The following is a 22,861-nucleotide window of genomic DNA, read 5'->3' as shown; positions in this document are numbered from 1 at the left end:
GGGAGCAGTAGAGGGAGAGGGAGAAGCTGGCTCCCTGCTGGGCTCGATCCCAGGACCCTGGGATCATGACCTGAGCCAAAGGCAGATGCTTAACTCTCTGAGCTACCCAGGTGCTTCATGTGGGCTTTTAAAAAATGTTTAAATTCAATTAGCCAAGGTATAGTACATCATTGGTATTTGATATAATGTTCAATGATTCATCAGTTCAGTATAACACCCAGTGCTCATCCCATCACATGCCCTCCTTAATGCCCATCACCCAGTTACCCCATCCCCCCACCAACCTCCCTTTCTGCAACACTCAGTTTGTTTCCCTGGAGTTAGGAGTCTCATAGTGAGGAAACTGTGGGTTTTTTAAAGATGGTTTTCTGTTTTTTGGACAATGATTTCTTTGATTTTAAGCAAAAGAGCCAGAAAATTTTTAGCAGAACCTTTGTGTTCTTGATTGCTGATGTAAGAGTCACTGGGCAAAGAGAAACCTCAATGACAATCCAGTCACTAATCCTAATGAGCTGTATAACTTTGAATACCCTGGGGTCTACAATAATTAGGCTTTAGGTTTTAAATGTATATTTTCAATGATTCTCCATTTTTTTCATGTTGAAAAAGGAGTTTGGCCCAAATAAGGTCGAAGGTCTTTCCTAAACTAATATTTTATCATGATAATTACAAATCATCTTAAGTTATAATACTGTTAAATGGTAAATGTTTACTGGTTTAGGTAATTTAGGTAAATGTTTAATGGTAAAGGCTACTGGTAAATGTTCTTAAAATAGTCTGCTTCTCTTGGGGATTTCTTTTCTGCTTATTATTTCAACTGTATCTTTATGTAAATGATTCCTAAACCTGTATCTGGAGACTTGACTTTCTCTGCTAAGCTCCAAAGCCATGTTAACTGTATGCTGGACGTGACTGGCCTGCCATTCTCTTTAAATCAACCTTTTCACAACGCAGCTAGCCATTTCTTATCGTCCCACCTCCTAAACTAGCTACAGTTCCTGATTCTCCTATTTATGAAAAAGAAACTATCATTTTTTAAAAAAGATTTTATTTTATTTATTTGACACAGAGAGAGATCACAAGTGGGCAGAGAGGCAGGCAGAGAGAGGGGGAAGCAGGCTCCCTGCTGAGCGGAGAGCCCGATGCGGGGCTCGATCCCAGGGCCCCGAGATCATGACCTGAGCCGAAGGCAGAGGCCCTAACCCACTGAGCCACCCAGGCACCCCTGAATCCCTTCTCTTAATGGACGCTACTCACTGTCTAGGAGGCACTTTATGTGGCCTGAGCATTTATGTGACCATCACCAATGAGGCTTGCCCACACCTGCCACCACATCCATCCAGACCTATTCAACCCAGCTTAGTCCACATCCTCCATGTGGCTCTTCTCACCTCCGGAGCCCACAGTGCTCCACCTGCTGCTAACTGCCTACTTTAGACGACACTCTTTATGTCCTGCTTTATCATGTCCTGCCTTCAGTTGTTCAATTTTTGGAATAAAAATGTGATCATAACAATTATATGGCTTGCTAAAAGTTTAGAAGCCAGAGAACCAATTATCTCTAACATATTGATCTATTCCATGCCTTTTTCATGTGTCTGTTTCCTACAGTTATAATTAGAGCATAAACACAACTGTGCATCCAAGGTTGCTATTGTTGTTGTTGTTGTTGTTGTTGTTGTTTTTCACTCAGTATACAAGGGGGAAAAACACCTATACTTTAGGATAATATAGTAATGCACAGGAGGATAGGGGAACAGCTAACCCAGTTGGAAGGGGAAAGAGTCTAAAAGGAGCTGTGACAGCGATTTAACTGAATTTCTGAGGACCTGCCAGAGTTAGCCAGAAGGAAGAGAGGAAAAGAGGCAAAGGCAGAGAGTGTGCAGAAGTAAGAGGCACCGAGCACTGATGTTCATCTCAGAGATGGCAGATAGTTTCACTGTAGGATGCGCTAGAGCCTGTGGCCAGGAGCTGATAACATCACGGAAGGTTTGGGTGCCAAACAAGCAACATGAAGACCGTCTGCCAATGATGGGGAACCCCTTACTGTCAGTAAATGCTTGGGCCAAATATATGGGTGAAATTGCTAACTTTTGATGATATATACAGCTAATTGTCTACTCAACGTTCAACCTCCTTTTCTTTCTAATAGCAGCCTGATTTTGTAAAGGGTGGCAATAAGCCAAATTAAAATACTCATCTCCCCAGACTTCCTTATGGTCTGAAGAAGCCAAATAAACCAGTTCTGCACAGTTAGATGTAAGCAGGCATGCAATGCTGCTGCGAAAGCTTTTAAGACGTAGTCAGCGTATATCTTTTTTCCTTCTCTTTTGTTACATCTCTCTTGCCTAGAATGCAGACACAAGTCCTAGAAGTAGAACAGCCATCTTTCAACCATGAGGAAGAAAACTGTGCATGTCCTGATGACTTTCTTGAGCAGTTACATTTGTACTAGGCTGTATACCTCCTTGTATACCTTTTACCATGAGAAGAAAATCAGTTTTAGTTTGGTTAAGCTACTGAGTTAGATTCATGCAACTGAATGTGATCCTATCTAATAGAATGCCATATCCGTTCTTGGAGATAGTTTTAAAGATTTTATTTATTTATTTGAAAGAGAGAGAGAGAGAAAGAGCATGAGTTGGAGAGGGGGTACAGAGGGAGGGGGGCAGAGGGAGAGGGAAAAGTAGGCTCCCTGCTAAGCATGGAGCCCCAATGTAGGACTCAATCCCAGGACCCCAGGTTCATTACCTGAGCTACAGGCAGATGCCTAAACAACTGAGCCACCCAAGCGCCCCCATTTCTTGGAGACTTGAACTGAACTTAGCATCTAAGAGATTCTGAGAAGTCCTATTTAACTTTAACACACTGTTAAGATTATTTGACTACAGAAATCTTTTTCTTCACAATACTTAGTGTGTGTCTCAGTGTATGTGAGTGTTCTGCAGAAGTCTGAAAAATGTTACTCTTTTTGAGTTGATCCAGAAGACGAATAGTTGTGACATTCTACAGGATAGGGAATATAGGAGGAATGACATAAGTTAGGGGAGAAAGATGATGAATTTAGTTTTGAACGTGTTGAATTTGAGGTGTCTAAGTAGAGCTGTCCATTGGCGGTTGGATATACAGCCCTGAATCTCATAACTGAGATTTGGAAATAAGCAGGTAGATGGTGCTTAATAAACTGCGATTGTCAAAGTAGAAAGCATTTTAGGAGTGTTTTTAACTGATGAAGAAATTAGCAGTCTAGTTTTGATCCTTTCCGCTAACTGCCTGGCTATGCCACCTCTCTCAGAGAAGACTCCACTGAAAATCAGTCACATCAGATGTCAAATCCTCACTCGTGTGCGTACTGTGACCCGGCTCGGGCATCTGACTTCTCTGACTGTCAGTATCCAAGGGTTGACAACCTAACCTTAGAGGGTCATTGTGAGAATTGTAACACACTCAACAATGTGCCTGGAAGCTGCAGCTACTCCATCAATGCTAATGTCCCTCTCCCTCTAGCTGGAGAAGATCAGTTACCTCATACTTTCATTTCCTGTGTGTTGCTTTCACAGACATGAGGCAACATTTAAAATTAAGCCAGGGCAACAATGTAGCTTCTGCCTATTAAAGATCTCTATGTAACTTGAAGATGAAATTCCAGGGCGCATCAGAAGAGATTGTATGTACATGATGGATTTGCATTTTACTATTGTATGGATTTAACAAAACTTAAAGTGCTTCCTGGGTCTTGCTGTTGTCTACTGCTTCATAAATATTAACTCATTTAACATTAATAGTAATCTTATTAATTAGATGCTATTATTATTCCCATAGGGCAGAGGAGGAAATAGGTGCACAGCAGGTTATTTATTTACCATTGCCCATAGTCACTCAGCTAGTAGGTGGTAGAGCCAAGTTCCTGCCTGGGAGCTCAGGCCAGTCCTTGCTTCTAAAACACTACACTACTACATAAAAGACACAGATAAATAAAGGGAGTCACCCATATTGATTACTGTTCTTTCATCCTCGTGAGGCCTTTAGTCATTCTTGCTTTGTCTATTTTCTTACATTTAAAAGAATAGTAATTTGCCTCTGAGCATCTTTTCATCACTGGCAGGAGTAGCAATATGTATGGAAAGTTTTAGTTAAGGGCTATTTAGAGGAAAAGTTTTAAAATTTGTGTCAGTACAGTGCTGTCCAGAGTCGCTATCTCTGTAACAACAACACTGTTCTTGTTTGTTTGAACTTTCTAGGCTCCATATAATTAATTTAAACATGAGAGAGCATGCGTGCATTTTTTTTTTTTTTTTAAAGAAAACTACTGCTTACCTTCCTGGAAAAGCACATGTAGTTTCAAAGGCTCTCACTCCCTTCCTAGGAATGAGCAGCTGTAGCCAGGAAGCACATGAAGTAAGAAACAGTGCCAGTGGCAGGAGGCTTAAATTAAAGCTTAAGGAAATTCCCAAGATGATGTTTTAATGGGCATGGACCTAGGTAGAAAAAAAAAAAAACCACAGGATTATTTCAATGGAAATAATTCTCCATCTGATTTTTTCCCAACAGTCTTTTAGGTCCAAGAGAGATAAGATCGTATTTATGGAAAATTGATGGATAAACAATGATTTCTTTAAAAAAAAAAATTGAAAACCCATGTCTGATCTCCAGTATATATTTATTGGATGATCTAAATTTGGCACTTGCATCTTTCACATCACTTTCTCTCTCTGTAAATGCATGCAACTATTCCTGTTCCCTCCCACACACTGATGCTTCAAGTATAAATGAGATCATGTTTATAGTTCAATGAGGAAAGATACTAGGTGTACAAAAAATATCACTAGTACAAAGTTCTTCCTTCCCTTGGAAAAGTGTAGTAATACCATGTGTATATATACAGTCTTATTGAAGAATCAAATTTTTCCATAGAACTGATTATTTTTTTTCAGAAAATAGGTATTTATCCCATTTAGGACTAACAGTTTCTTTTTAAATTTTTAACCATTTTTCCAGTTTTCTAATTTGAACTTGTTGATTTTTTTCTTTAAATTAATATTTCTTGGGGCACTTGGGTGGCTCAGTGGGTTAAGCCTCTGGCTTGGGCTCAGGTCATGATCCCAGGGTCCTGGGACCAAGCCCTGCATCAGACTCTGCTCAGCAGGGGGCCTGCTTCCTTCCTTCTCTGCCTACTTGTGATCTTGGTCTGTCAAATAAATAAATAAATAAAATCTTTTTAAAAATTAATATTTATTGAATGCTTACTACCTGCAATGTACTTTAATAGAACTCTTTCCTTCTGATTAAACAAAATGTATCTTATCTTCTATCAAAAACCCTTCTTCATCCATAAATGAAAAGGGAATTTGAATTTGCTTCAAGGATAATATCAACCAATACCACAAAGATGCTAATGCATTTTTAAGCTATTGGAATATAAGCCCTAGACCTAAGTTAAGGGAACTACTTGTTCTGTCTTATTCTACACCAATCCAGATAAACTTGGACTGGAGTCCTAGATGCACAGTATAGGAACAACATTAATAAACTGTAGTATATCTGAAAGGGAGTGACTAAGCTGGTGAAAGCTGTGGAAATCATCCCACATGGACAAGTAAACGAACACTTGGAGAAGAGAATAGTTAAACGGAGCAATAAAACTTAACTTCAAATCTCTGAATACCTATCAGAAAGGATATTGGACCTATTCCACATAGTTGCAGAAAAAGTAAACTATAAACATAGAATTATTTTTTGTATTCTTGCTATTTTTATCTTTTATTTTATTTTATTTTTAATTAACACATAATGTATTGGGAATCTGGATGGCTCTGTTGGTTAAGCAACTGCCTTTGGCTCAGTTCATGATCCTGGAGTCCCAGGATCAAGTCCTATATAGGGCTCCCTGCTTGCTGGGGAGTCTCCTTCTCCCTCTGACCCTCCCCCCTTCATGGTCTCTCTCTATCATTTTCTCTCAGATAAATAATAAATAAAATATTTTTTAAAAACATATAATATATTCTTTGTTCCAGGGGTACATGTCTGTGAATCATCAGTTACACAACTCATAGCACTCACCATAGCACATACCCTCCCTGATGTCCATCATAGATCCAACAAGGGTAGAATTTTAAGAAGAGAGATGTCCCAGTTAAATAAAACACTACCAAAAATGAAAAGGACTTCTTTGGGACTTTTGTTTTCTGAGGTTTCTAGAACAGAAACTACATGACTATTAGAGATTTTGTGGAGAGATTTCCTACGGGGTGAGAAGTTGGGCTTAAGGACCCCTAAGTTCCCTTCTCGATGCTGAATATCCTGTATTATTCGGAACCTCACTCATTGTGGTAAGTTATAACAGAGTGCAACCTTTTCAGCCTTTAATGCTTTGTCTCTGCACTAAAAGGCCTCACTCAGGGGCACCTGAATGGCTCAGCCGGTTGGGCATCTGGCTTCAGATTAGGTCATGATCCCAGGGTTCTGGGATCGAGCCCCATGTTGGGAGGCCTGCTCAGTGGGACCCTTCTTCTTCCTCTGCTCCCTACCCATGCTCTCTTCTCATTATCTCTGTCTGTCTGTCCTCAAATAAATAATTTTTTTTTAAAGGTCTCACTCAGACTGCTGTGTTTTTTTGTTTTTTTTTCTTTATGGCTATTTTTTATAGTTCTGTCATCCTTCTTATTACAAGGTGGCCTCAACTCATTCCTTCTTTTAATGTCATCCCACTTCATTCTAATTTGTTACTTCTAATATGTTGTGGTCAAGGAAAACAGAATAGCCAAACTTATTAACATTGCATGAATAATTTAAATGAACATCTGAAGAGGTCTCCCATGAATAAGGTCTTTGGTGCATGGACTTTTTGTCATCTGTTTTAGTTCTTAAAGGCCTTTTTAGCTTTCTTCCAAGTTCTTGGGGGGTATTCTAGATTTAATTCTGGAAACTTGTTATTGAAATTCCAGAAGTTTGCTAAGGTTCCTACTAATTCATAAAATTTAAGAAGAAAATTCTAAATCCATTACTGATTTTTTCCAAAATAATCACAAGCATTGATAAACTCATCACTGATCAAGATTTTCCTTATGTAGATAAACTTCCCCTGAACAGCTTCTTCAGAATGGAAATAGAATTTATAACTAGACTATGTAACCAAATGAAATTGATTAGAATGCTAATTACTTTTCTCTCCTAAGCTGTTTTGCATGGAAAGTATTGGTGTAAAAATACAGATTCCTTTAGAGTATAGGTAATCATTCTGATTTTGTTGGTTTTCTTCTTAACCCTGTACTTACATATGGCAATAGTTTAAACATAATTCAACAATATTTAATGAGGGGTGCCTGGTGGCTCAGTCCTTAGATAAGCTTCTGCCTTCGTGACTCAGGTCTTGATCCCAGGGTCCTGGAATGGAGCCCCGCATCAGTTTCCCTGCTCAATGGGGAGCCTGCTTCTCCCTCTCCCACTCCCCCTGCTGTGTTCCCTCTCTCACTGTCCCTCTCTGTCAAATAAACGAATAAAATCTTCAAAAAGTATTTAATGAAAACTTATTCTATACCTAGCAGGTGCTCTCAGTTAAGAATAATGAAGAATATAAGAAAAACATAATAGGGGCACCTGGATGGCTCAGTCAGTTAAGGTGGCTGCCTTTGGCTCAGGTCATGATCCCAGGGCCCTGGGATGGAGCCCTGCTATGTCGGGCTCCCCCACTCAGCAAAATGTCTGCTTCTCCCTCTCCGCCTGCTGCTCTGCCTGCTTGTTCTCTATCTCTTTGTCAAGTAAATAAATAAAATCTTAAAAAAAAAAACGGAAAAGAAAAACATAATAATGTTTTATATAAACTAAGTATGAAAGACTAGTTTGCCATCGAGGTACTTAATGTCTTGTTAAAGAAGCAAGAACCAGTTATAAGCAATCAAGGAAGTATCTTATCCAGGCAGGACTCGTGCAGATAGTAAATGTTTCTGAAATCTGTAATGAGAAATGGAGTAGTTCTGCTCAATACCACAGACTCAGGGGTTAGTAATATATGTGCTCTTTCTTTAATTTGCTTTGGCCATTAGGTTAATATTGGGGCTATGAGACTTTAGATATTATAATTTCCTATCATTTATTTGGTAAAAAGAATAATTTGGAGAGGTGTTCCAGTGACTCAAATGAGAGAGTGTCCATAAGATATGAAGAAAACCCCAACACTGCCAATATTTGGAAACTCAAAGGGTTTATTTCCTAAAGTGTAATATAAATTGCTGTCCCATACCTTTTGCCACTCCCCAGTATTGGCCAGAAGAATAATTTTAATGTCTCCCAAATAGATGAAGCTGACTTCATCCCAGTTTTTCTTGGGAGATACAAATTTCTTATATATCCCCAGGTGAGCCATGAAAAATATGAACTTGAGACCCAAAACTCTGAACTGTCATCATCAGTAACACACAACTGAATTAGGTACTTGTAATGTAGTTAATTTTTTGGGAAATATTCAAAGGCACAAAATGAACATGGCAATAAAACACGGCTGTCTACTTAACTTTTGCCTCCCCCTGGATGTGTGCATGGAATCATATTTTCATAGAAGTTGCAAAAGTTCCAGACTCCAGCGCTATTTAATCTCCTTCCATAAGCAGCAGCCCTGAGCAATCCTATCCACAATTAGCTGCTTCTGGTTGCTACTAAGTTGCCCCCATAACTTACTGCACAACATTATTGTTTCACAGCACTATGCATTTTATATGGAGTGAAAGTGCTTGGAAAGACCAATTTCTCTTTGTCATGCCCCTGCCTCTAGACAAGGATGTTTTACGCTGCCCATTAACCAGTCCTGTGACCCTTTTCTTTTAGCACCTTGGGTCTGAATTAGGGAACGCTTTTTACATCAAAATGGATACACCTCTGGTAAAGTAAGCATTGATTGTTTAGCCCACTTAGCAGTGCGCTTTCCAAAGCCCACGACCCAGAGCCGGGCTGGGGGGTTCCTTTCTTGGACTGCGAGGCTCCGGGAGAAGTGGTGGCGGAGATGGGGAGTGGAGGGGAGGGTTTGTTTTGCTGGGGGATGTGGGAAGGAGGCGCTAGCCTGTTTCGCGGTTTTTTAAGCCCCTTGGCATGTCCTGACCTGATCAAGAGGGAGTCAACTGCTCTCTGGAATGTTCCGGGAGAAGGTGGGAGACTGCTTTCCAGAAGAGGCCTGTGGGTGCTGGAGGGCACCAGGGGGGTCACGCAGGGAGATGCAGGGCAAGCGCCGGGAGGAGCGCGAGAAAAGCTGGGGGCCGAGGTGACCCGTCCCCGCGGGGGCTAAGGCGGGCGGAACGAGCTGGTAGCGAGGCTTCGAGGGCGGCCCGAGGGGCCGGGAGACCCCTCCCGGGGCGCGGCGGCGGCGGCGACCCGGCAGCGCAGGCTGCACCGCCCCGGCTGTCAAGCGAGCGCTGGGGGCGGGCAGGAGGAAGGGGTGGAGGTGCAAGGGGAGGAGGGCTGGCACCGGAGCGCCGCGGTGTCGGTGCAATAAAAATGCATCCCATGGAACTGCCCATGGAGAAGGACGGGACCGAGACGCGGCAGCGAGAGGAGGTGGTAAAAGCGGAGGACGACGCCCGGGAGGCAGCGGCGGCAGCGGCGGCCGGGAAGTGAAAGGTCTCGCAAAGTTCAGCGGCTGCTGCGGGCGCTGAGCCCCGGGCTAGCGGCGGAGAAGCCCGCGGGACCGCTCCGCAGGGGCTGCGCGGCCAGGCCGGCTATGGTCCGGGGGCTCCCGTCGCCCCTGAGGTGCCCGGGCCCCTCCAGGCCGGTGCGCGAGGGTCACCCCACCGCCCGGCGCGGCCCCGGCCCGCGGCTCCCAGCAGCCGGCGCCCACTGACCGAGCTTGGCGCCCCAGGAGGGGGAAGAAATAAAGAGCCCCAGTTCTTCCCGAGGACTGTTGGCGCTTCATCCCACAACCGAGAGGGCTCAGCTCCCTCCCGCACCCGCCCGGCCCGGGTCCTCCCGGCTCCTCCCGGCCATGGGGAGCTGCGCGCGGCTGCTGCTGCTCTGGGGCTGCTCCGCGGTGGCCGCAGGTGGGTGGTGACGCTGCTGGGCCCCCACCCCCTTTCCCTCGCTCTTTCTGTTCCCTACCTCGGGACTCGGGGGTGCAGGGGAGTGCGGGCTGGGAGCGCTAAGCTCAGCTCCGGAGGATGAAATGAGTGGCCATGTTCCGCCTCTTTCCCCCGGGTCTCTGCAGTTTAAAATACTATTGATTTTTTTGCAACTGCGATGCACATGCCCTTAGATAACCCGATATCCTGGGTGCGCCCTGCCGGAGATACCACGACCTTGGTTTCTTTCTCATTTTGAGCTTGTGAAAAACTGCTTTTCCACTTTGTGAGGGAACAAAGGACCAAGCTCGCCATCCCCCGGCACTTCATGGCCTGAGGAATGATGGGGAGGGATGGCCCAGCGACCCTGGGCGCGCGTGGGCCGCGGCTGCTCTCTCGTGGAGAGCGATCGCCGCAGTCCCCCACCTCATGCTGGGCACTAGGGAACCAGGTAGGGACACCTGGGTGGGGTGTGTGTGCCCTTTCTCCACGGCAGTGGCTGGAACGCAGTGAGACCCCGGGCGGGGAGGTGGTGATAGGTGGTGATCACCCTGGCTTGCACTAGCTGGCTGGCCGCCCCTAGGGAACTGGTACCCTGGCTGAGGCTCCGTGGGAGGTCGGGGGCGGGTCTGCTCTCTGTCTCGGTAACTGGACGGCCGGCAAAGGTGTCGTCAGAGGCTCTCTCCCTCCTGCTCCCACCCAGGCTTTCCTAGGCTGCCCTTGGCCACCCGTTCCCAGCGCGCCGTTTCTAAATTCGGGAGCCCCCCTTCTGTTCCCCTAACCCTAACCCTTGAGGTCACCTGGTTTCTAGTCAGGGGTAAGGGCAGCTCACTGTGTGAGGGGGAAAGAAAGCGAGGGACTGACTCTTCACGCATCCAATCTCTCAAACGTTTCTCCTTTGCTCTAGAAAGGGGGGTGTGGGCTGGAGGGACGGACTGGTGGACAGAGAACATTGGCGCCCTGTACCTTCCCTTCTTCCACTCTGCCCCCCAGAGACGCTGGCAAACAGTAAAGCAAAGTTTTAGAATCTTCACCCCAATCAGCCAGATTCAGGAGCATCCTTGCTAGACTTGGATAGTCACTTCTTTGCGGAGCTCCAAGTATTTTGCCCACCAATTATTTATCTGGCTCCAGTCCTTTCTGTATTTACTACTTTGAAGGCATTTAAAACGACCCAGTACTTTTCCCCAAGGAGCCATTAGAGGTCTAAGATTTTACTTTAATTCTTCTTAGGGATGCACCCCTGCCTGCCTTTATGCATGCTCCCCCCAACCACAAAGTGAATTTTATTAAATCTTTCCCTTTTCAAACCATGTTATGGCAAAAAAAAAAAAAAACATGCAAGCAATCAAGAGGTTGTAAATAAATATCACAAGGCAAGTGTTTCAAGTCAAAAATACTTGTACGGGCAGTATATGATTTTCCCTGAAATGCTTTGCAGGTGAGTCATAGCTCACTGTGTGTTTGGGTGATCCTGGCCACAAGCAACTGTTGCTGCCGCTAATCAGAACAGCGGCAAACAAGAGTCTGGGCATAATGCACTTTGAATTTGACATTTAAAAAACCGTGCCTAAAGAAGCCCTTTCTTTTGGTTGCAGAGGCTATGTGGGGCTGGTGATTGTCAGTCAGTGTGTGAAATGTCTCTGTTTTAGTCTAAGCTGTCATTTGGCTTCTCCAACAGCCCAGTGATAACAGTTCAGAGGTGCTCTCTCTTAGGAAGCAGAAACGTTCAATTAGCCAGAATTTGGGGTTTGACTTCCTTTTCCTTCTTTCCTTCTCTGTTTTAACTTCTAAAATAGATGATTTTGCTTAAGGTATTCATAATTAACCTGACAAACCCAAATTAAAGGATTAAAATCCATAGTCAAGATGTTAATAAGAGGATAATGTTTATCATCTTAAGTCATTTTGAAACATTAAAGTCTGTTGGACCTTTGTTTGGATGGAAGCACATGTTTCTTTAAGAAGGTGTTTTATAATGTTTAAAGGTGCTGTTAGTGGCTGCCAGACTGTAAACATTCTCCTGTTAAGCAAACAGGCAACTACTATATAATCTGTCATAGGTAGAAGCCCTCAAGAGGCAGAGAGCATGTCAAATAAGCTTTTCTGCCATTTAGCAGTTTAGAGATTTCTTCCTTCGTTATATTTACTCAATATCAAAAATAGATATTATGTATCTGAGCACCAGAGGTCTCTCATTTTGCCTCCCTAAGTGAGAGCCCACTGTATATTGAGAAATATCTCGTATTGCTTTTCCTAGGGAATTTGTCCTGTCACATTTTTGGATTAAAAATATAATAGAATAAAACATTTCCTCCTTAATGCATCCTAATAAGCCTGTTAGATAATGCTAAGGACTCAAATTATATCTGAAAGACTAAATTTGATGATCTTAAAAACATTATTGTTTTTAGGGATTATTTAAGTCATACTTCAAAACAAACATGTATTTCAAATATAGGGAAGGTTTAGATGTTTAGAATGTACTTTTTAAGCAAAGTGCTTAAAAAGTTCAGGCCAGTATCTTTCCCCCAGTGTTTTCCTTTTCCTTCCTCTCACCCTTTATCTGTGTGATTTTCCCCCCTTGATGTGAATCGTGTATCACCATGAAATGCACACGCACACACGTGCAGGCTTGCACACGTATAGACAAACGCACTGGAAACGCAGGACAGTATTCTGTGCTCCAATTTGATAGAATTTCCTCTTTAGTGAAAGTCTTGAGCTCTTTGGGGATAACTTGACCATTGAAGACAGAAGAGCTTTCCAGATGGGTTTGTCTTGAATAACATATGCTTTCCCTTTCCTAGGACTGAGTGGAGTCGCTGGAGTGAGTTCCCGCTGTGAAAAAGCCTGCAACCCTCGGATGGGAAACTTGGCTTTAGGGAGAAAACTCTGGGCCGACACCACCTGTGGCCAGAACGCAACTGAACTGTACTGCTCCTATAGTGAGAACGCTGATCTGACTTGTCGGCAGCCCAAATGTGACAAATGCAATGCCGCCCAGCCTCACCTGGCTCACCTGCCAGCCGCCATGGCAGACTCATCGTTCAGGTTTCCCCGCACATGGTGGCAGTCTGCTGAGGATGTGCACAGGGAAAAGATCCAGTTAGACCTAGAAGCTGAATTCTACTTCACTCATCTAATTATGGTGTTCAAGTCCCCCAGGCCAGCGGCCATGGTGCTGGACCGGTCCCAGGACTTTGGGAAGACATGGAAGCCTTACAAGTACTTTGCCACGAACTGCTCAGCTACATTTGGGCTGGAAGATGATGTCGTGAAGAAGGGAGCTCTTTGCACTTCGAGATACTCCAATCCTTTTCCGTGCACTGGAGGAGAGGTAAGAGCACGCGTTTAACTCCACGCTGTAAGTAAAGTAGAAAAATGTTACCAGCCCACATTTTTTTAAAGCATGAAGGTGTGCTTGTAGCAACATGAATGAAATTAGAATTTTTCATGAGCTTTATTTGTCATAAATTATTTCTCACCCTTAGATATGGATGTGTAGTCAATTTCAAGCAGGTTGTCCACTGGCGGGGTTTGGCTGGGAATTCTAAGGTTTTAATTTTCTTAATTTTAGGAAGAGTAGATACGTGGCATCATCACTCTATCTTTGAGGTTTAAAGAGCTAATGATTTCTTCAGTTAGTGAGACTATTTACTGTAATTCCGAAGGAACAGGAGTTACTGAGACAGCCAGTTCCTGGAGTCCATGCATGCTGGTATCTTCCTGAAACTGTTAACATAAATAGGAAGTAAATAAAACTAAAGCCAAGGGAGAAAAAAAAATCTGTTTGTCAGAAGGATACTTTTGTATAACAGTGGAGTTTTATTGTTAAGATTACAAGAATGCATAGCAAACAAATGAGGGTAGTGTCTTTTAAGATACAAAAGTTCTTTTTGGACTCACAGTTGCAGTTTAGGGACTTCTATCTACCCAGGGCCCCAAACCATCTCAACCTCATTTTGCAAAACAGCCTCCTTAGCTACTAGTCCAATTTCTGTATGGAATGTTTTCTCCTTGTTTCATATTTCCCCTTCCCTCATGGGAAAACAGGTCTTTTTAACTTATGTGGATATACCTAAAAAAATCCCCCTAGCCCCTGTATAGCCTTATGAAAACATTTAGAGAAAACTAAGTTAAGTGAAATCAGATTAAGAATGTAAAATACTATCATGTAGATCAAGAAATATGGATTTCAGACAGGTGCCTGGCTGGCTTAGTTGGCAGAACTCAGTCAGAGTCATGTGTTCAAGCCCCATGTTGGATGTAAAGCTTACTTAACAAATAAAATAAAATCATGTTTAAAACATGTTGATTCTGAAAAAAAGGGAAGAGAGAATATAATCTTTCTAATTCTGGCATGTGTCCTGAACCCACAGACTAAAGAAGTGGTTCTCAAGTAGGGGTGCTTTTGCCACCCCCTCGACCCTCCCAGGGGACATTTAGCAATGGCTGAAGACATTTTTGCTAGAAGAGGGATGCTGTGGGCATCTCGTGGGTGGAGGCCAGGGACTGCTAAAACTCCTACAAGACGGTCGTCTCACTCCCACTCCCACCCCCAACAAAGAATTCTTAGCCTCTTGTGTTAATAGTAGCAAGGCTGGGAGAGCCTGGACTATGTGTGAGGCATATGTCCAATGTCTATAATACAAGAGCTACAAAGACCAAGATAAGCTCCCTTCTAGTAGTCCTAGCTGTCCTTTGTATTACTATTCTCCGGCTTCCCAGATGATTGTACTTAGGAAACACTTAGGAGCCCCTGCTATGTATTAGGCACTATAGTCAGTGCCACTAATTCTGCTTTTGGTTTGGGGAGAGGGGTGCTTGCGAACGGCCTAGTGAAGAAGCTGGTCGGGAACTTCTTCCCCCTGCTACCAAAGTCACATATGGACTTTAGCCATGTTACCCAGCTCCTTCTTCTGTGTGCTGTCTGTGGACCGGGCACAGTGCCGCTGGCATGGGAACCAAGTGGGAGTGGCACAAACAGCCAACAGATGACTTTTCCTACTTCTTCTTCTTGGTCTCTAAAGTTGGCACCTGGGTGGCTCAGTCAGTTAAACATCCGACTTGGTTTTGGCTCAGGTCGTGAGCCATGAGGGTCATGAGACGGAGCCCTGCGTGGGGGTGGGGTGTGTGTGTGCCTGAGATTCTCTTCTTTCCGCCCCTGCCCTCTTGCTCATGCTCTCTCTCTCTGTCTCTCTCTCTTTCTCTCTCTCAAATAAATAAATACATCTTAAATAAATAATAAAGTTGGCTTCATATTGTAAACCCATGTGCACCGTGTCACGATGGACGTTTTTAAAAGATACCAGGATAGGAAAGAGACGGATAAGTTGGACTCATTGTTTTCTTATGTGGAGAACACTTTGTGTTACAAACAAGGGAATGGCTTGAACTCTCAAATTGCTTTGGAATTGATCCACACGCTCATATCGGTTCCCTACATCTCAGTGCTACTGGGCCATGTGTATCTATGAAGTAGCAAAAATACAGTCTTTCAGTAACCAGATGGCAGGCGTGCTTGCTTAGCAAATACCACATTGAATGCATTACAATGGCCCAGCAATTACTTAGAGATAACTAAAGTAACATTTATTTAACTCAGAGTGGAAGCAAAATCTTATCTTCTTTAAAGCCCAACTACTTACTGTCATCAGTGCTTATTATATCAAATTTCAAGCACAGAGAGACTAAAATTTGTGTTAGATATTTTGCTTTTTATAACCAGTTTTAGTTACCTTTTATATCCAGTTTGTTTGAGTAGAGTTCAAATTCAATGGCAGGAAAAAAATTCAAGAGCCATATGGTTCCCTCTCAAGTATTTTTACAAGCATACAGTAAACCATCATAGAATTTCTTCCCTTCAGAGCACGGGTTTGGGAGTGAATCTTTCCCTCCTGAGTTGGAAAGTAGAAGAGAGTCTTCCTCAAACATAAGGTTCAGAGGACACCTCCCTGGAGGTGTTTACTACCTATGTCTCCTGTGTTGCTGTGAAATATAAGTTAGTGCTGAACTACAGATTAATTTTGCAGGACAACACTCTATCCCCAGTCTCCATCTTTGGAAACTGACTGGTCAGAAAAAATAAGCCAATTCCCCTAGGGTCAAATAAGTAATCTCAAATTTCATTTGTTGCTTACTTATACTATTACAGACCTCTATCTTTCTCCATTCAATATAAGACTTCTTAGGATTTTTCTAAGTATTATCCTACTACTCAGGCTAACATAACTATATCCCAGACTTAATTTGTTTCCATTATTCATTCCAAAATACTTCTTTGGGCTTTTAGGGCCTTAGAGAGACCTGCAGCTTCATGTCTAAGAAGTCAGATACTTCAATCTTCAGAGTTGAAGGCACCAGACATCTGAAAGAGGACTTTCAAAAATATGGGCCCCAGTGGGGTGCCTGGGTGGCTCAATCAGTTAAGTGTCTACCTTCAACTCAGGTCATGATCCCAGCGTCCTGCATGGGGCTCCCTGCTCATCGGGAGCCTGCTTCTCCCTCTCCTCCCCACTTGCACATGCGCGCTCTCTCAAAGAAATACATAAAATCTTTTTAAAAAACAATACAGTCCTCAAAAGCCTCCCAGAAGAATACTTTTTAAATCAAGTTAAATCAAGGTTAAATATGCTATACAACAACTTCCTAAACTGGTCAGCATTTACAATGAATGGTTCTCCTGCATGTGTCTTTGCAGGACAGGAAACCAAGGCTCAGAGGTGAAGCGACTTACCCAACAACATTGCATTAGTTAGTTCTATGGCAAAAGTAGGACTAAATCATGGGTCTTCTAACTGTAAGTCTAGTGTTTGTTCCACAAAACTATGTTCTCTTGTCATTATTGACCCCGAAAGAACTGCTTGCAGAGAGATGTCTGCATATCTCTCTTCTTGCTCACTCTGTCACAATCATTTGTTACTCATTTGTATGTGACATGAATGTGAAAAAGGTGATGCCAAACAGCTTTCTCCTGAGCAGGAGTGTCCTCTGAGTATCAGTGGTGTTCTGGGCATAAAAGGTTCCATGACCAAACTAGGTTGGGAAACACTGAGTGGGTTTAGCAAAATGAACACCTGTAAATACATGAACGTTCTCATTATGTGACCTGTGTTCCCAAGTGGGAAATATAGGATGTGACATTCCCAAACTTATTTACCCAGTGGAACCCTCTTTTTGCAGAACTCCATTTACTAGCTTTCAGAACCCCAGGGATCCCCAGATTACAAGTTGGAAAATGCTGGGATGGAGGTGTTAAGGCTCCCCAAATTCGAGTAAAAGGACAGATGGGAGAGATGTTGTTCAAGGGGGACCAAGTTTCAGTTATGCAAGACGAATAAATTCTGGAGATGATGAGTAAATTCTAGTGAATTTATAATGAATAAATTTTAGTGTACAGCAATGTGACTATACTTACCAACATTTCCTTGTGTGTTGGTAATTGTGTAATTGTGTAATTTACTAAATTACTTGTTAATTTACTAAGAGGGCATTTCAAGATTCTCACCATACATATACAAAGAAAGTGGTAACTGAGGTGATGGGTACGTTAATTAACTTGAACATGGTGATTATTTCACAATGCATGTGTACGTCAGATCGTCAAATCATACTCCTTAAATATACATACTTCTCAATTTTCACATATATCTCAGTAATTTTTAAAAAGGCACAGAGAGGCCTGGTGCTTGTCATGGTTTGACATCAAAGCTCTATGCCTGTTGGGGGCTTCATCTTCTACTTCGCTGGAGCAGTGGGTAGTAATAGCTTTGAAGCTAAAGGTAAGAGGTTCGATCAGCTTTGGGGGGATTCAGAGAAGCACTGTCAGACCCCCTCTGGGTACAGAAAACAGAGGGAAGTGAAGAGTTACAGCAAATCATTTCAGGCTCTGCACAGTGAGGCTTCTTTCAAAGGGAGTTTCAGTCGTCACTGTTCAGGAGACAGCAATGTTCCAGTGACCTCAAGGCACCTCTAGAGTGATGGAGTCATCATCTCAGAAGCGAGCATTGCTGCCTCTTGCTCTATAACTTACTGCTAGAAAAGCTCTATTCAAAATTGGATAGCAACCAACCAAACCACATAGACTTTTTCCTCCCTCTAGGGCACTATGAATATAAAACATTCAAAGGGAGGCAGCGGCACAGAGAAGCCAAGAACAGAAGGCTGGTCTCAAATGAAGCACCAGGGAAGGATCGTGCCGGCTTTATTTGCCTCTGTATTCCCAGCATGGAAGCACATTGCTGGGGTCACAGTAGGCATCCAGTAAATCTGTAGCTGAATAAATGAGCATGAACAGATGAGAGAAAATGACAAGGAAGAGCACATCCTTAGATGACACAGAGGGGGAAAACGAATATAAGCCTCGGGGAGGGGGATAAGATTCAGAAACCCTGGTTAACATAGAGAAATTGAACTGGTAAAAATATGAGATAAGCTGTGGTTGGGGAAAGGCAGCTAATGAAGGACCTTAAATTACGTTTATTCATTCATTTGTTCATCAAATACTTTTGGGGCTTTTAGGTGTCTGATGCCATTCCAGGTGCTGGGCATATGGTGGCGAATCAAAACGACAGAAGTCCCTGTTCCCATGAGGCTTCGGTTCTGGGGGAGGGGGTTAAAGGGAGAACAGAAAACCAACACTTAAGTAAAATATAGAGTATGTCAGAGTGTGATAAGGACCAAATTAAATTAAATTAAATTAAAAGAAATAAATAAGAATAAAAAGAAAGGAAAAGAGAACAAGGTGGAGGATGGGGAGTGCTAGCAAGGAGGGCTTGCTGTTTCTAAACAGATGGAAAGATTCGTGCTCGATGGAATAGTCGAGAATTCTGAGTTCCTGGCAAGTTATTCTGAGTGAACAAAATCTGTAATTAAGGGTCCCATGTCTTCAGCCTGTAGATATGGAAAAATGAAGTTGGGTATTATAATGACAAACATTGTGAAAAATCCCTCTTGCAAGTGTTTCTTAGAATGAGAGCATTTGAAAAGGAACCTACATGTCATCGATGGAAAAACACATGACTGATGAGTAATCTGAAGGCTAAAGGGAGTTAAATGACTTGTCTGTAATTACTCAGCTGAAATCCGTGTTTCCTAACTTGTAGCCCAGTGTTATTTCCACTATAATAGTTTGAAATTCCTTTGTCTCAAGTCAGGTGGTGTGAAAGATACGAAAAAGATATACATTCCTTTCTTTTACTGTCCTTACAATCTACTGGGTCAGAATTTAAACATGATCCTTGGGGTGGCCAATTTATTAAATAATATGAGATAGTGTATGATTAATTCCCAGATATGTTGTGCAAATAACATGCCTTTCAAAATCTGAGTAATCATTTGTCTCTTTGAAGGATGTCTCTTTGGCCCAGAAAAGATTACATTTTAATACCTTGTGGTAAAGTCACTGGCACAAGTGTGCAGAAAATGATTAATTACTTAATCAGGTTTTTGCAGGTATTTACATTTGCAATATGCTAAGCAATAGTTAGACTTTTAGCTGAAAAGATAATGTAATACATGAGTTGGAATACTTTCTAAACACTCCTCTTTGGTTAGCTCCTTGTGTTTTCTTAATCACTGAAACCTGCTTGTGCCGATTTTTGCAGTAGCAACACCATGAGTCATGGGGGCAGCGAATACCCATGTGGCAGGCAATCTGTAGAGTGCACCATACCCCTTACTTGCATGAGAATCCTGATAGCTCAAATCCAGTAGTAACCCTATTCTACAGAAAAAGAAACTGAGACTTAGTGAGTCAGAGTAACTTGGTCAGACTCAAATAAGAAATGAGCCAACCCACGCCAGAGCAGGGATTATTAGTTTGCCTTTAAATTATTTACATGATTAGGTTTTATTATAACTAAATTTTTTTTTTTAAAGTCAACTAGCTAGTAGCTGCTTGAAGTCATTTTTCTTACCAAGTTATTCATCCAGTGTATTAATGTTTTGCTTTGAAGCATATTCCTAGGTATAATTTTGTTGAACTTCCTTAAAAATAAAATGTTGTATATATTTGTTTAGAGTGTTTCGATTAGCCACACCCTGGGATACTCCTTTCCTGCAGGAGTGGGGCCAGAAATTTATAACAGTGTTCTTCAGGGAAAAAACAAAAATGCCTTTAGTTTAAAAAAAAAATCCACAAGGCAGTTGTTAATTAAAATTACTTAAAGAAGCTACATAAAAATTAGAACCAACCCAGAGATCAAATCAATAAACTTCGATTTATTGGTTTCAAAGAATAGACTCTTCCTCCAAAAATACCTCCTTTCTAGCTATTTAAAAAAAAAAAGTCTGGACACCTGGGTGGCTCAGTTGGTTAGGCGGCTGCCTTCAGCTCAGGTCATGATCCCAGCATCCTGGGATCGAGTCCCGCATCGGGCTCCTTGCTCGGCAGGGAGCCTGCTTCTCCCTCTGCCTCTGTCTGCCTGTGCTCGCTCTCTCTCTCTGATAAATAAATAAAATCTTTAAAAAAAAAAAAAAAAAAAAAAAAAAGTCTGTTAGCATCTGTTTGCTTTGCCTTTGTTCAATTAGATGGTTTAACTTTGCTAATATTTTGTTAAAATATTCTGGAAACTTTGAGAAATCAGATTATAAAATGCCGAGTTAGCACGAATGATTCACCTTGAAAAATTAAGGCCAGACATTGAAGAGCAGACAAGGAGCAGGCACCGCAGGTCAGGTATATCTGGGCATAGAAGAGGCGCTTCCTACCACGGCATGGAGAACCCTAGAAACCAGAATGGCGGTGATAGGGATTGAGGGCTTAGGAAGATGAGGAAAATGAATCATGACAGAGAATACAGAAGTTACTGCTTCTTGTTTTTTTTTTTTTTAAGATTTTTTGTATTTATTTATTTGACAGATCACAAGTAGGCAGAGAGGCAGGCAGAGAGAGAGAGGAAGAAGCAGGCTCCCTGCCAAGCAGAGAGCCCGATGCGGGGCTCAATCCCAGGACCCTGGGATCATGACCTGAGCAGAAGGCAGAGGCTTTAACCCACTGAGCCACCCAGGCGTCCCAGAAGTTACTGCTTCTGAACAGAATCAGAAGTGTCTGAAAACTCAGTAAATACAACCTCTCTCTCCTCTGCACCCCCATGTACTCTGTCACTCGCACATAACCATATCACATCCCCTACCTCTTCTACTCCTATAGCGTTCACTTCTTGAGGAACTCTGTCGCATCTACCCTTGTGTGTGCCCTGTGGCTCCTAGCCCCCAGCCTCTGTACCTGGCACAGATCTCTGCAAGGCATAACTGTCCAAAATACATTTATTGAATTCAATCATACTGAATCATATGAATGTTTATTAATTATGTTGGATATTACACATCTACTACTAAGTGCTAAGCTTTTCGAAGTAGTCATGATTCATTTATTCTTTCTATAATTCTTTATAAAGCATCTCCTATATGCCAACCACTATTTTAGGAGTTGGAGATACAGAGCAAAAAATAAAAAAATTCCTATCCCTGAGCTTACATTCTAAATGTAAGATGCTAAACAAGATAAAATATATTCAATGTTAGACAGTGGTAAGTGGGGGCACCTGGGTGGCTCAGTGGGTTAGGCCTCTGCCTTCGGCTCGGGTCATGATCTCAGGGTCCTGGGATTGAGTCCCACATCGGGCTCTCTACTCAGCAGGGAGCCTGCTTCTCCATCTCTCTGCCTTCCTCTCTGCCTACTTGTGATCTCTGTCTGTCAAATAAGTAAATAAATAAATCTAAAAAAAAAAAAAAAAAAGACAGTGGCAAGTGTAAGGGAAAAAATAAAGCAGGGGAAGGGGCTAGAAAGTGGAGAGGAGATTTTTAGTGTTTAGAAAGAACTCCCAGGGAAAGAACTCACTGGAACTTTTGAATAAGGACTTGAAGGAAAGCAGAAGTGAGCAGTGGACATATAAGGAAAGAGCAAAGGCCCCAAGGAAGTATGTCTGATGTCACCAGGACAGAGAGGAGGCTGGTGATGAAACAGAGGGATGGAGGTACAGCATAGTCTGTGAGGTCAGAGGTCAGAGGTCAGAGAGATATTTAGAGGGTGGTGCCTCAGAGTAGGTGTCAGGATAGCCCAAATTTACACTCAGATCAGTTAAAGCCTGTTAATTATTTCTAGGATCCCCTTTCATTCGCCAAGTAGTCCCAATTTGGACTATAAAGTATTATAAGTTGTTATTATAAGATCATTTTACCATGGATGAGCTTGGAACTCATTGGAGGTTTTAAGGAGAGGGAAGAAATGATGAATTTCTTTTTCATAGGATCACTTTGGCTTATATATTAAGAAAAAAACAAAGAGGGAAGCTGGGAGACTGGCTAGCATGCTATTGTGATAATTCTGGCGAGCTCTCACAGCCCACGGACAAAGGAGAGCAGTGGAGACGGTGAAAGGTAGTTGAGTTTGAGATCAATTCTGTGGAAAGATCGAACAGCATCTGCGGACAGGTGGGATGGAGTGTGTGAGAGAAAGAGAGAAGTAAGGATGCTTTTAGTCTGATCACCTGGAAGAATGGACTGGCCATTTACTCAGGTGGAGAAGACTCTAGGGAAGGGACTTGGAGAGGAATGCCAAGAGCTCATTACTGGACACGCCAAGTGTGAGTTGCCTATGAGACATAGGAGTGGAGATACCAAGTAGGCAGCTAGATTTGTGAGTGTAGAGTTCAGAGGAGAGGTCAGTAGTACATAGATAAATTTGGGAGTCATCCGTGTAGAGGTGATATTGAAAACCCTGAAACTGGATGAGATTATCAGGGAGTGGATATACATGGAAAAGAGGAAAGTCCAAAAACTGAGTCCGGGGAGTATCAAACTCCGTCCAGTCATGC

The 22,861-nt window shown here is 42.6% G+C and overlaps 1 protein-coding gene across 2 annotated transcripts in view; it reads left to right on the top strand.

The window, feature by feature from the left end:
• The first annotated feature begins 9,889 nt into the window (after window positions 1–9,889).
• NTN4 (netrin 4) overlaps window positions 9,890–22,861 on the top strand; it is a 113,825-nt gene continuing 100,853 nt past the window's right edge. For both annotated transcript variants that reach the window (XM_059186564.1, XM_059186563.1), the window contains exons 1-2: window positions 9,890–10,022; window positions 12,851–13,380. In XM_059186564.1, the coding sequence (XP_059042547.1) occupies window positions 9,968–10,022; window positions 12,851–13,380 (585 nt within the window). In that variant the 5' untranslated portion in view covers window positions 9,890–9,967. The remainder of the gene's footprint in view (window positions 10,023–12,850; window positions 13,381–22,861) is intronic.

The sequence above is a fragment of the Mustela lutreola genome, chromosome 8 (genome assembly GCF_030435805.1).
Source record: "Mustela lutreola isolate mMusLut2 chromosome 8, mMusLut2.pri, whole genome shotgun sequence".
Taxonomy (NCBI): Eukaryota; Metazoa; Chordata; class Mammalia; order Carnivora; family Mustelidae; genus Mustela; species Mustela lutreola.
Note: the sequence above shows the minus strand (reverse complement) of the source record. Positions and strands in the feature narration are given on the sequence as shown.